This window comes from Megachile rotundata, chromosome 5, assembly GCF_050947335.1.
Source record: "Megachile rotundata isolate GNS110a chromosome 5, iyMegRotu1, whole genome shotgun sequence".
NCBI classification, from domain to species: domain Eukaryota; kingdom Metazoa; phylum Arthropoda; class Insecta; order Hymenoptera; family Megachilidae; genus Megachile; species Megachile rotundata.
The window spans coordinates 18,060,180-18,075,176 of NC_134987.1; the positions used below are offsets into that span (position 1 = coordinate 18,060,180).

Below are 14,997 nucleotides of genomic sequence, written 5' to 3' on the forward strand. Positions count from 1 at the left end.
TCTAAGAAACTGATATTGAATTACGATCGTGAACGTTCGCTTGAATAAATATGTGATACTACTCTATATACCTCGTATTCATCCCAGTTTCCAGAAGTCTCTTCCTGTTTCAAGCGTTCTTGGAGCTGTGCGAATCGTTTAGACACCTTAGCCACTTGAGTGTGCAGCCTTCGATATTCCTCGTAATCGGCATTGAATTCCGCCTTGTAACGTCTTCTCTGTTCCGCGCTGCTTATTGTCGTGTAGTACCTGCAAATGATTTATCCAGGAACGTGAGTACACCTTTGATTCGACGGATTACTCTGACAAACTCGTAAGATGATACTTACGTGAGGTAGTCCGGATATTCCGAGGATTTAGGACTCTCCGCCAGATCGAGGCTGCAGGTCGACGTGGTGACGGTGTTGTCCTCGTTGGCGGCGTAATCGACCGCGGGAAGATCGTTGTAAGTGTTGCTGCCATTTCCGTTGTTTCTTTTCCTGGTATCCCGATCCCTGTCGCTACCTCGTCCCCTGTCGTTTCTGTCGCTCCTGTCTCTCCTCTCGGCGAGTATTCCATTCGAACTAGCACTGTAACTACCTGCACTACCACCTTCACTCACGACACTGGGCATAGAACGCGCCGAGTAATCCACGGACGTACCGGCACTGCCGTCGGTGCCGGTTGTCGCCGACTTCGCGGCGTGGTGGTGACGACCGCCGGTCAGGGAACTACTATGGGCTACACTACTATGAGAATTATGGCTGGTGGCCGCGTTGCTGGTGGCGTTGCTCCCGGACGTCCCGGTACTCGCGGAGATGACGTCCCGATGTCCTATCTGGCTGGTCTCTTCACTATCACTGGTCGGTGTCATGCACGGTTTGCCAGTGGCGTAGTTGCCACCTCGCAGCACATCACTGTTCGCTGTTCTTTCGGCCCGGTACTCGTTTCGACGATCGCGTTGATGTTGCCTCTGGTCCCAGCCGTCAACCACACCGCTTCCACCACCACTGCCACTAGCACTGTTACCACCGGCTCCACCGGCTCCGACACTGTTAACACTGTTAGTACTAACACTACCAGCCGTCCTTCCGTTCTCTCCGGGGTTCGACGATCCGGAATTCGTCTCCGGCTTCTTGTAGTGGGATATCCGGGGTCTCTTCGTGGGTAGTCCGTCGTTGCCTTGGTAGTAGCCTGGTCGTTTGTTACTCAACAGAGATGGTGGAGGAGCCGTAATCGCTGGCGGAGAACCTGGGTGTGTGGAATTTGGTGATTGTCCGCTACCTGCGTTAACAAGTTTCGCTTGTAAACGATCGACTCTTTCGAGTAACTTCTTTCAACCAAACTACATTCAGTAATCATTCGTAGTCATATCGTGATCGTACATTTAAATAATCTTGAAATATATCACCCAGTCCATCGCTCTATACAACTTTTTCATGTATATAATACTGTTCCTAAATCTTATACTAAGACAGTGTAACAACAGTGTATTTTTATATATTGCATATGTACGCTGTTTATTTAACCAATGTATATTTATAAAAATGGATGAGCTTAGCTAGAGCACAAGTATAGGAAAAAATTATTTAGAACGACACCTTTGGCAACATATTTCAAGATCACGAGGATACAACTCGAAAATTATCCTTGCTTCTTTCGACCGTTTTGTTCTGCCGAATTTTTAAGACCGACAGTAGGTTACGCGAACGACGAACGTACCGCTGGATCCACCGTCGCTGGAACCTGGAGGAGTAAGATTTTGTGGTTTCCTCCTCTTCAGCATCGCTTTCTCCTGTTCGGTGTAGTAAGGCCAGTCTTCCTGCACGTCGTTCCAGACATACCTGTGCAAGTGATACGTGTTGTCCCTCATGAAAGCTACCTGTTTCAAGATCGTCGTCATCACGTTGCGTTCTCGATCTTTGATGCCCTCTACAAAACGATTCACCGGTTAGATGCTGATCTCGATTCTACGCTGTTCGCGTCTTACCTCTGTTTATACGATCGTACAACTCTGGCTTTTTGTATGGCCTTAGGGCGAGGAGATGAATGAGTCTCTCCCTATTAACAGAACAACAATTGCTCGTCAGTTACTTGTCAAAAGTTAGGAATCTTTCAAACTATGTAGAGATTATTCATAATTATTTGTCAAAAATTGTACTAGAAATAAAATACTCTCTGAAGGAAATTTTGTAGCAAATTTAAGGTTTCATATTGCGTTTTAATGGATGGTTGTGACTGGGCATATTTATCATCTTTTCAGAACCTACTTCAATGGCCTGCGCATAATGTCGGAGATCTTTTTCTCCGGTTGGTTTCGGGAAGGTGGTGGGTTGCTGGCGGCTGGCTTGTAAGAGGAAGACAGTCTAGACTGACTGACGGAAGTTGGAATGCTAGCTGATTCCCGATGCCTCGAATTCGATGGAGACGGTATAGTTCGTCCGGTCGCTTTCACCTTCACCTTGCGTCCGATATCCGGTCCGTTCGGCTTGATAACCCTGGTACTGGTAAAAATAAAAAGGATCGCTCTTGAAGCAACAAACCACGATAAACAAAAACAGCTTCTAGTAAGCAAAGTTGCATTCGTTCTCGCTTTAATATTTTCACTTCATTTCGATTTCTCTCGCCTTACGAAATTAATCTCGCTTACGAAATTACCTTTTCGCGGCGCGCAACATTCAATAATAGCCGCGAAAAAGTTTGACAATTTTCTTCGACGCGAATGAACTAGTTCTCTCGAGCATTAAATATTCATAATGGAAAGTGGTATATGCGAAACTATGCGAGGCTATACACAGTCGCTGAATGAAACAGGAGCAAAAATAAGAATCTTCGACGCCCACGTTCATTTCACTCCGACACTTCCACTTGGAAATTACTACAGCCATGTACGATTCCTAAAAATACTTTCTCGCAATAATTACGAGACAGAGAAATCCACCTAAGGCATACGGTTTCTATATAAAAAATTGTACATCATTTATCACGATGATGGATTGCCCGACGTATTTCCAGACGATACAAACTAACTAATTACCGACGAAAAAACTAAAATAAGAAAGACTACGTAGGAGAATTACTGACAAAATTTTTCCACGAAATTTGGTGCATTGCCCGATCAGACGCCAATGGAATTTTCAACGTTATCAGCTTTTCCCGAACGACTCGAAATCACGTTACATAATTTGTTAGTGTGAGCCGCGGCACGATAATACGTTGTCACGTGGTGCAAAAGTAAGCGAACGAAAGGGTTAGAAGAGCTCGTGACGAAGCAGGAGGCACTTGTGAGGCATTCTTAACCTTGGCCGTGACTCTGTTAAACAAATTAGCCGACCTCCCGGCACAATATTCTGCGGACTGACTGACTTTCAGTCAGATTCGGTCTTCCTCGTTTCTATCGACAAGAGAAAAAGAATCGAGACTTCAAATTAAAAGACAGATGTTTGAACCATCGAAGGTTAAACCGATTTAATACGTGTCAGTCGGGGCTTTTTATTGTGACACTCGCATGGAATTGTTTCTTCCAACCGCTCTGTCATGCAGATTATTCATTTTCTTGTTATCGATTTTTGTGTCGTAATGGATCATTATTATTCTTCTTATTTAGTACCGCTGTTCATTAATTATTTTGCGAAATGAATGCGACGATAAAATTTACTGGAATATTTGATATCATGTTACGGTTTTATTATAATCGTTTAAGCGATTATTAACTGTTTCTGCTGTAACCCACGCTCTCGGTGGATTACGGAGAGCCGATTAACCCCCGTTCGATAATTAAAGAAACTTCATCGCCTATTGCGTTCTATGATTAATTAATACGCATAGCCGGCACTCGACCGTGCCGAATTAATTAATTCAGATTAATGTATCGAAAGCCGTCCTTCCCGTCGGTAATCGATGAACATTACGGAACGGGGATTACATAAAACGAATCCGGACGTTCAATTATCGGAGGATCGCGTGAACCGTGATATCTCGATAAACACCGTCTCTATAAATATCCGAACGTGCCTCGAGTTGTTTATCAAGCCGGAATGCGTACGAATATGACACTTGGAAGGTGCTCGAAATAGAACGAACGAGTGTAAAAAGAGGGTTGCCCAGTAACTGAGCGTGTCGCGGAAAAATTGACCTCCTACTCTTTCTCTCCTTCTCTTTCTTACTCCCTTTTTCCCCAGATCGATCAAGCCACGTTCGACATCCGCATCATCCACAACATGACTTACCATTTGTTCTTGTTATTCTCTTCTGCAACGGCCATTCGATGCCTGGTTGTCTCGTACACGTCGTCGTTCGCCTGTATCCGCATCTTGCACGGCAATGCGCCAAGGCTCTCCAGACTCCTGGACACAGATAACGATTACTCTATCTAAGGTGTTACATCTTTTCTTTATTTTGATTTTCTCAATGAAAAAGTGGACTAAATTTCCTAGTAAGCTATTAGGAACTTGGAAATATGATAATCCATAAAGAGTAAAAATCCGTACAGAGTAAAATGTATCAGTATATAAAATGTATCATAGAAAAGACTATGTCAGTAGAATATGTGAAAGACAGTAAGTAGCTTATATATCAAAGATGTACCATACACAAAAATAAACTATGTAGCACACGCAAAAGACAGAATAAAAGAACACACATAAGAAAAAAAATAAAAAACGCGTCATATGTGAAAGATACAGTAAAATAGGTATCACTGAAAGATATAATAGGAAATATAGCGCGTGTAAAATATAGAACAAAAGATAAGAGAGATAAAAAAGAAGATGTAACTGACTTGGGCCCAGTTTGTTGGATGCACTCGAAGCCACCCTGAGGACCCTCGATGTCCTGGTTGCCGGAAAGGCTGAACGTGAAGCCCGCCGATCCATGACTGGATTGCGTGGATGGAAAGGAGAGTTGCTGGAATCAGAACACCGCCGGTTATTCGTGTGCCTTCACCCTGCTAATAAGATCGCATTAAATTACGAAACAGTTTATGGTGTACCTGCCACGTAGCTACGTGACACGTTCTGCCATATACCGACTCCCTACACATATATGTACTCCCGAGAGCTACCTATCCCCGCCGGGTATATGGAACTATACGCGTGTATATGCATATATATCTTCAACCTGTCCATCTATCTATCTATTTATCTGTCTGTCTCTAAGTGTGTTTAAGTAGCACTCTTCGAGGATCTAATGTCCCTCGAACTTCCGTTCTATTCCTTGTTATGCCCCTCGGCAAACTTAATGCTCTTCGAGTAGCTTTCGTTTGTGAGTCATGTTTCAAATTAACTTTAAATTCTTGATAATTTATTGGTAAATTTATTTACTGTTTCATCAAATATCTTGACATGTTATATATTATTCATGTAGCTTTTGTCAAAGTACAAGCTTATGATATACTTTCAATGCCATGTAGCTTCCAAATCATTCGATACACAACCACCTAACCACTTAATATAAACCCTTAAACTAATTTCTAGATTATTCGCCTTCTACAAGAATCAGTGTCAAATTGAATAACAACGAAAGTTTGCTATGACACGATCGAATAGAGGGAAGAACGGTGATTAGACGCAGCTCGTCTAGCCTCAAACAATTCAGCTTGACGGCACGCTATTTGGTCGGCTTTGACGCGTTCTTGCACGACCATAATTTCGTCGGATAACAAAGGTGCGCTCTGTCCGCCGGTTATCAGCGTGCTAGATAATTCCGAGCTCGTTCAGCCTTGCGTTCGGCACGTGTACGGATGCATTTATTTGTCGGTCGCGAAATTGGTACCGATAAATGCTGCGAAATTGCACCGGCACGAGCGTGAACGACAACGCTCCTGGAGTTGGCAGGATTAGCGAGTAACGCGGGTAATCGACACTCGCTAACTCGAACGTATCAGTTAGCAACGCTGACGAGTTTTCATCTTGCAGTTTTGGTACTTTTGTGACACTTTTTGTTTTGCAACTTTAGGATTTTGATATCTTGTAATTTTTCGATTTTTGCATTTTTTGTGCAACTTTGAAACTTGGACTTTGAGGAGTGTGCAAGTTTAAAATCATAATATTCACATCTTGCAGTTTTGGTATTTTTGTGACACTTTTTATCTTGTAACGTTAGGATTTTGTTATCTTGTAACTTAGCAATTTTTAGATGTTTTTTACAACTTTGAAACTTGGACTCAAGTTTAAAATCATACTAATATTTAAAAAATAGAAAGTCATGTTTTTAGCTTAATAATTTGTATCTCCCAACGTTCCCATTTCTAATCAAAATACCGTGCGTCACCAATAATCGTCAAACAATTCCCAGAATAATCGGAACATCCCACGTGTGTTGTCTCGCAGCATATCAAAATGTAACGATATACGAGCCAGCCATTGAAACGATCGACATTCGACTGAATTTTATGTCGAGCTTTATGATGCGCGCGTGATAAATTGCACGTGAATTGCGCGTCACCGAATGATATTTGTTTTCCGCGGCCGTATTTTAATGTTTCAAAGGCCAAGGATGGTTCTGAAGCGACACGACGCTCGATCGATCGCGTACACGTAATTGTCGCTTGATTAACACGCGTTGATGGGTTCGTGACACGTGGGAAATCTTCGCTCGAGACTGCAGCCACTATGGGATGAATGGAATTCTTTATGGCTGGACGGAATCTTAATTTCGTGCGACTGGAATCGTACAAGCGGAGACAAGATCGTGGCCCCATAAAAATTCAGACCATATTATAACTCGGTGGAAATATAAAATTCGTATCGTTCAGTTTATCTTTATACGTCTATTTTGAGTCGATAAAATTCTTGAGATTAACCGGTGAACTGTAGAAGACTTGTTCAAGTAGAAAATTGAGAAGACTATTTCTTATTCGATATTAAATTTGATTATATTTAATTTAATTATAATTGGTCGTTATGAATATTATTGAAGTAGATGATTAAGAGTTAAGGGGTCAGTGTGACGCTCCGAATCCGAAGAAGGGCAAAATTATAGGAGCGAGTAGTTTTTGGCAATCTTCTCGATACACTTGGACAGCGTTCGTAACGCGTCCATGGACGTGGACCAAGCAAGAAACCCGGTCTCCATGCTTTCGAGAATTAACTTCTCCGTCCGTATTAAACGAGAGCGGTGCAGCTTTTTCCCCGATTGAATTTCATCGAAAGTCAGTCGAGCACAACCAGCTTATTTCGCAACATCCACCGTACCTCTGCCATTACTCTCCCCGGCTCCACGTGTCCCCTCTTTCCTTTCTCTTCCTCGATTCCAACGAAATCCTTTCTTTTTCCCTTCTGCAGTAGCCGTCAGTCTCAAACGCCTTCTGACATTTCGGAATCGCTTGCTCGAACCGATATTTCTCTTTTTTTGACCGAAGCCAACCCCACGGATTATGCTCTCTTGTAAGATGCTGCTCGGAAAACTCTTTTAGAAGGATTATCTTCTTGGCAGGGAACTGGTACTAATTATGCATTACAATCCAATACAAATATTATGGTTCTGAGTATATTATTATTAGTCCTGAATATATTATAGTTCTAGGTACATTTATAGTTCCGAGCCTTTGGAACTTTAGGGGTAGACTGTGTTCACAAGGAACCCTAAGTTTCTGGACTCTATTCGAGTCTCAGGTTCGAAGGGTCTCATACAAGTATATAGATATTGTTACAAACGTGTACACACAGTTAGATTAATAGTTTAAAAAATATTTAACGTTGAACACATATTCTGATTGATCTGACTGATTGATCTGACTGATTGATTTTTTTATAAGGGCCTCGACTGCTATGATTATTGGCCAAACACATATTTTATTATTTCTTCATGTTTTAGCAGAAGCATCATACAATAATTGATTAAACTACAAAGTTACATCAATTTAGAATAATAGCTCGAATGTCTGTAAATCAATTTTACCTTCATTTTCGCTGATCCAAATATCAACACTTAGTATTCTGACACTATTCACAAGAGTACTCCATGGACAATGAAAAAGATGGTTAAAATGGTAGTATAACTAAATGGTAATCGTTGTAATCGTTGACTCGATAATTCAAAAAGACGATTTTGATTGACGAGAAAATCTGGTTCGCAAATTGTAATAAATCGACAAGGCGGGTGGCAGTGCTTGCGAAACCCTTTATTCGCATGACGGTGCAGCGAGTTCAACCTCGCAATCGCTCGAAGGATATTACCCGCTTTCGATAATGTAACACGCCGTCACGGGATACTTATTTTCTTGCTCTTTTCTCATAACTTTTTTTTTCGACGCTCTGTTTTTCCGTTTTCTTTTTTTTTCTTTGCCGAACCAACAAGAAACCGGTCCTAACGCGGTCGCTAATGACGAAACGATAAACGAGTGTTGCTTATCGTGTGTTACGGAGTTATGAGTGAGGTTTCGAGATCTGGTATTACCTTTTCCTTTCTTAATTTTTCGCTTTTGAGAACTGTGGGAATTTTAATTATCTTGCCTGTCCTGTGATTTTTAATTTGCAGGACTTGACATTCTTGAGTAGTTTTAAATTTTCCAAATTTAGCAATTGTCAAATTTATAAATTCATAGGTTCAAAGTTTGGGAACTTACTTAATTAAATATTTTGCAATTAACCCTTTGCACTCGAAGATAATTTTACTGTTTGCAAACAGCAACTTTAAAATATTAATTAAAATGTTAAATGACTTCTTTTGAAGTTATTATTTCTCTACTAATAATTTCCACTATTGTCTATTTCACTATGTTTATACATCACATAAGCACTATTATAGAATTAATTAAATAATGCTTCTTTTAAATTATTGTATTAAATCGTTTGGCGCCTCTCGAGCGCAAAGGGTTAAATGTTCTAAATCAGCTTCCAAATCTTCGAATCGCAAGTGTTACTATCGTGTTTACAGTTACGCTGAACTCTCGAATGATAAAATGTAATAAAATTAGAAAAGAAATGCTTGCAGTTGTGCTACTGAATTATTCACGAAGCGGAGTATCAATGGTTACGGTATTCAAAGCGTTACGCGATTACACAGTGTGAAATGTCCGTAAATATCCCCGCGAATTCGATCATTTTCCAATCGAACGGTCAGCGTACGCGTTAATGGGAAGTTTTAGGGAGATAAAAAGGAAAGGGTAATCGCGTATGACAAGCGATCCTCAAGGAGGAAGGGAACTTCTCTCACGGACATTCACGTATCGAGGACACAGGGGATCCCCACTTCTCTTCTTTGCCACTTAAACGAAAGGTTGAATTGCGCACGAGAATGCGATATGAAAGTTTCGTGAAGGGAGCAAAGCCGTTCGTTTAAATTTCACTGCACGAAGGACGATCGTACACGCAGGATATTCTCCTGATATCCGATTAAATTCGCGATCGAAAAACGTGAAATCAATGGTAAGAGACAAATTTAGACCGAAACCTAGCCACGATTCCTTGGGATTTAGAATTGAAATGATCCGTGCTACATTTATCGAGGTCTAGGTCAGAAGCCAGACGTATATACAGAGGATCTAGTGTGCATAAAAGAAACACCGTGAAAACGTAACAGAAAGATAAAGCGCATAAAACTACGCTCGTAAAACAATGTTACGAAACGAGTAACGAAAAACAAACTCTGGAGCAGAGACACTCGTTCTTTGCTGTTACGTTTAGAACTTTCGTGCAAAGTTTGGCCATTTCGAACGGAATCGGTTTAAATCGAATATCAAAGTTCAATCACGTTTTACCATTAATAAGATACGATACATTATCGAGCTACTTTTAAACTGTTCATTCGAAGAAACTCTAATCTTTCGTATTTGTCGATTGTCACTTTTGAAACTGGTTTCTATATTTAGGCAGAAATTTACGGTGAGTGTTTAATTAACGTTGTTGATCTAACCTTGACTCGATATTAATTTCCAGCAGTATTTTCCGGATGATCAAGGTAATTTTGAATGGTTCCGTTTTAAAAATATTACCACAATCGACGTGACCTTTGTTACGAAATAGAGGTATCAATTCGAACGATTTCCATTAGGCATGATTCGAATTCGATTATCAACTCGGCTCGCCTATTCGCGGTGCCAGACAGCTTCGAATGTATTTTGGGTGCTTAAGGCCGCAACAGCTGAGCGACGAACATATTCGCGTGTCACATAACGGTACGTTTACGCTATACGAAAAAATACTCGTTTTTCCCCCACCTATAAATTCGACATTCTTTCTTATTATACTGCGCTTCGATCTTCGAACGTGCATTCATTCTTGTATCCTATCGGTTCGAAAAAAGATGCGCTACAAATATTGTAGCTACATGAAAGCTGATCTTTAGGTTGCTAAAGTAAATGCTACAAAATCGATATACATGCTTCTTTCTCCCCTTTCACTGTAGATAAGGTGTAATTTTATTCTTGTCTGATTAGGATTTTTAAAATGAAGCACTTTCCTTTCTCTTCCACTTTGTTGCAGCTTTTACATTTCTTATATTTTTTCCAGTTTTTATATTTTTTATATTTTGTCCAGTTTTTATATTTTTTATATTTTGTCCAGTTTTCATGATTTTTATATTTCTTCCAGTTTTTATATTCTTTATATTTTATCCAGTTTTCATGTTTTTTATATTTCTTCCAGTTTTTATATTTTTTATATTTTGTCCAGTTTTTATATTTTTTATATTTCTTCCAATTTGTATATTTTTTATATTTTGTCCACTTATTATATTCATGAGAAATTTGTAATTTTTAAAAGTACAGCATAAAAGTGTTGTACAATGTTTTTATATTTCTTCCAATATTTATATTTTTTATATTTTGTCCACTTATTATATTCATGAGAAATTTGTAATTTTTAAAAGTACAGTGTAAAAGTGTTGTACAATGTTGTAAATTGCTGTGTAATATTAAGAGTTCTTATGGAGCCTGTTTTGCACAGAACAGGGTTTTAGAAAAACACCTACGACAGCGAATTAACTCAGAACGAGTGGAAAGAATGAGAAAAAAAGAATAAGGTTTCCTTGATCGTTCAGTCCACGTCTGACCCGAATAACGCAATTTGGAAACAGGTTGAACGGGTGATCGCAATAGACGCGTGCGTATTTTTTGATCGACGAGACGGTGAAAAGAAGCTTTCACTGTTCGACGTTAGAGAAGAAAATGACTGGTTGAAATGGAAAAACAGATTAGGGAAAATGGATTCAAAGAGAAATTGCCACTCTAATCACCGTGCAAATCATCTACAAAGTGTAATATTAACATATTACATTAAATTTTGCAATTTTTTAAATTGCACTCCCGTGGACATTTTCATTATTAAATATTGTGAAACGTGTCTAATAAATATTAATGGCTGTTGCATCAAATTTTTCTGTAAACCGCAAATGACAAGGGTTATGCTCATCATTCTTGAGAAACCTGATGTTCAGCTCTTATCAATTCATCAACTAATCATTGTAGTTATCCACAATAACTGCACATAAAATCTTGAAGATTAAAATACAGCCAATAAATAAATTAAATAAGTTAGGTTGAATGTAATGAATTGAAAGAAAAGATTGAATATAATGCATCCAGATTTCAATCAATCTGGACCTGAAATACTGAAGAACTATCCATATTTTAAATATAGTAGTTGAATATAATTATTCACATCATAACAGCTGAATATAATTATTCATACCATAACAGCTGAATATAATTATTCATACCATAAGCTGAATGTAACCTACAACAAAAATGTCCAAACCCGGTTGCAGTTAATACCACAAGATAACGAGGTAAAATGAAGTCTGAGAATGTTGCTCGACATAACGTAACAGCCATGAACATGGAGCGACAAGGTATCGGTGTTTAGCCGTATCTCGAAATCATTTTGTGCTACATTCTACATGGTATCGTGCACGGTGACATGTTTGAATTTATCACGTGTCGAGAAACCGCAGAGGACCTGACGCCGGCTCGAGCGGGTAATCCGCGACGCGAGCGAGCACGTATATCTGCCTGGCCTCGTGCGAGATAAAAGTACGCGAGTAAGACTTACAGCTCGCCATGGGCTTCATATTTCATCGGTCTTTCGTTATTCAATTACGTCACATGTAACCCATGGGGACTGACTTCGTTTCGATGCACACCTTTCTTGTTTTTACAATTTTTAAAATATTGCTTCGACTCGACGACATTGCAGCTACGCAGTATTCTCGAATTTTCAGTTCGGATCTAATTATAATTTGCATAGGATAGGAAACGTAGGATGTTAATGTTGTAGTCAACAGTTTGTCACGTATCAAGGATGCAATGAGTGGTTTTCTTCTTAGAAGGAAGAAACAAGCCTCTCAAATTCTTTTCTAACAACACAATGTTACAGAAATATATACACTTGTTACAACAAGTTTCTTCATATTGAAAACTGCGGACGAAAAAACCTGACATTGGTTTTGACTTCAAGGTTTAAAAATCAAGGATTTTTTCTTTTATACTTCAGCCATCTAATTCGATAACGATTAACAGAGACTTTCCGAAGTATAATTCACATAAAAAAGAATATCCAGATACAAATACATATTCAAAGAAGAATACATACACATGGCAATAAAAACACACACGAATTTAAGACAATAAAAGAAACAATGATATCGATAAAAGAAATAATGAAACGAGTAGCAGAAAGATGTAGGAAAGAACAGGTCTCGAAAATGGCGTGAACTTTCAAATTTCTCGGTGATTCGCGAAAACGTGCAAAGTTGTTGGTCGTCGCGACAGAAGAACAAACAAGGAAAAAAAAGAAGACGATAAACATAATCGACGAACCCGCGTGTCCCTGGCTGAGGATGAAGTGGCATTTGGCACAAGGTCGGGCCCCGTATAGGTGCAACATCGTCTTTCGTCGCCGCGCGAAATAAAGCCAGACGCGCGCGTGCGCTTTTACTCGTACGCGGTGACTTCATCGCCGCGTATTTTCGCGCCTCCTTTCTACCCGCTCGAAATTCTCAACGAAACGTCACGTTGTTAATTAACTGGCGTTTTCACCTGGGATACTATTGCATGCATAAGTCCTTAAAAGGTGTTATTTTAAATTACTTTTTTAATTGGTAAATATAGGGGAGAAAGCAAGATTTATTGTCAAACTTGGTAATTCTTGAATTTTAAATTGGGAAATTTGTTGGATCTTCAAATTCTGAAGTTTGGGTTCGTAGATTTCGAAGTGGTGGAACTTCTAAACTACGAATTCAGAAATTTCCTAATTCGTGAATTTCCGAATCTTCAAATCCTGAAGTTTGGGTTCGTAGATTTTGAAGTAGTCAAATTTCTAAACTACGAATTCAGAAATTTCCTAATTCGTGAATTTCCGAATCTTCAAATCCAGAAGTTTATAAATTTATAAAATCTTAAATTGGTAAATTCTTAAGTTACCGAATTCTGAACTCTTCAAATCTCTAAATCAAACAAATCGTCAAAGTGTCTCAAAATAGCATCACAACCTGCATCCATCAGAATCTTGAGGCTCCACAAGAATAATTACACGAACGTTCTTTGTTATTTCACCGCATAATTGATAGAAAATTATACATTCATTAATGAACAGTCTCAAATTGCAAATTGATCGATTCATTGTTCATTCAATGTAATATACCATAATTGCTATTTTGCGACACTTTTATGTCATCGAATCGCGTCAGAGTTCATACGTTTCGAAATCGGTCATTGTTACTTAGCTGTAACTCATAAGCCACTTTGTGTTCTGAATATTAATGAAACGTTTACGCAGGCGTTTTGATTAAACCTTAAGCTTCGATTTGATGTGTTGTAAGTTCCATTTTGCGATAGTTTTATGTCATGAATTTGTGGTTGTACTTTATTGGATGATGTGAATTGTTAAGGTATTAATGATATTAAGGGTGTTGTTCATTATTATCAAGGACATAAGGATATTAATTATTGTTAAAGATATTGATGATAGGAATATTAATGACCTATTGTTATGGATGTTTAGAATATCAGCAAATAAGGATGTTAAAAATAATAATCACTGTTAAGGATACCAAGAATATTGACTACTGTTATGGGTATTAAAGATATTAAATTCTTATAAGGATATCAAGGATATAATTTGTAATAAGACATTAGAGAATACTGAAGGATAATAACCCCAGAAATTGCGTGAAATGAATTTAGTAACGTTAATTACGATCGTGCCCCAGTGAGTATGTTAAGTAGTTAATCGCGCACTCGGAGCAATAAATTGCAACATGAAAACGCACCCTTGCACGCACGTTTAGAGCTAGCGTGTCGTATCGGACAGAAAATAAATCGCGCCAAGTGAAAGTAAAGCGCTGCGAAGCGATGCATCGTCCTGACACTTTGACCCATTAACCTGCCTTTCATATCTGCATCGCGTTGCAAGGACGGGGAATCCTAGGAACATTTGCAAATGCGGCGATTTGGAAGTGGTATGTGAAGTTTTGGGAATTTGGAACTTATGGCATTTGGTGATTAGGGAATTTGGAATTTGGGGGATTTGGAGTTTGGGGGATTTGGAGTTTGGGGGATTTGGAGTTTGGGGGATTTGGAGTTTGGGGGATTTGGAGTTTGGGGGATTTGGAATTTGGGGGATTTGGAATTTGGGGGTTTTGGAATTTGGGGGATTTGGAAGTTGGGGGATTTGGAATTTGGGAGATTTGGAATTTGGGGGATTTGGAATTTGGGGGATTTGGAATTTGGGGGACTTGGAATTTGGGGGATTTGGAATTTGGAAGATTTGGAATTTGGGGGATTTGGAATTTCGGGGGTTTGGAGTTTGGGGGATTTGGAATTTGGAGGATTTGTAATTTGGGGGATTTGTAATTTGGGGGATTTGGAATTTAAAGGCTTTGGAATTTCGGGGGTTTGGAGTTGGGGGGCTTTGGAATTTGGGGGCTTTGGAATTTGGGAGATTTGGAATTTGGGGGATTTGGAATTTGGAAGATTTGAAGTTTGGGGGATTTGGAAATTGTTAAATTTGGAATTTGTTGAATTTGGAATTTGGGGGATTTGGAATTTAAAGGCTTTGGAATTTAGGGGATGTGGAGTTT

The 14,997-nt window shown here is 39.2% G+C and overlaps 1 protein-coding gene across 1 annotated transcript in view; it reads right to left on the bottom strand.

Annotated features, from left to right (window-relative positions):
- Su(Tpl) (Suppressor of Triplolethal) overlaps positions 1 to 14,997 on the bottom strand; it is a 134,472-nt gene that overhangs the window by 21,941 nt on the left and 97,534 nt on the right. The window contains exons 5-11 of the mRNA XM_076531767.1: positions 4,760 to 4,884; positions 4,209 to 4,325; positions 2,250 to 2,483; positions 1,970 to 2,040; positions 1,702 to 1,911; positions 330 to 1,263; positions 72 to 249 (exon numbers count right to left, since the gene is read on the bottom strand). Of these exons, the coding sequence (XP_076387882.1) occupies positions 72 to 249; positions 330 to 1,263; positions 1,702 to 1,911; positions 1,970 to 2,040; positions 2,250 to 2,483; positions 4,209 to 4,325; positions 4,760 to 4,884 (1,869 nt within the window). The remainder of the gene's footprint in view (positions 1 to 71; positions 250 to 329; positions 1,264 to 1,701; positions 1,912 to 1,969; positions 2,041 to 2,249; positions 2,484 to 4,208; positions 4,326 to 4,759; positions 4,885 to 14,997) is intronic.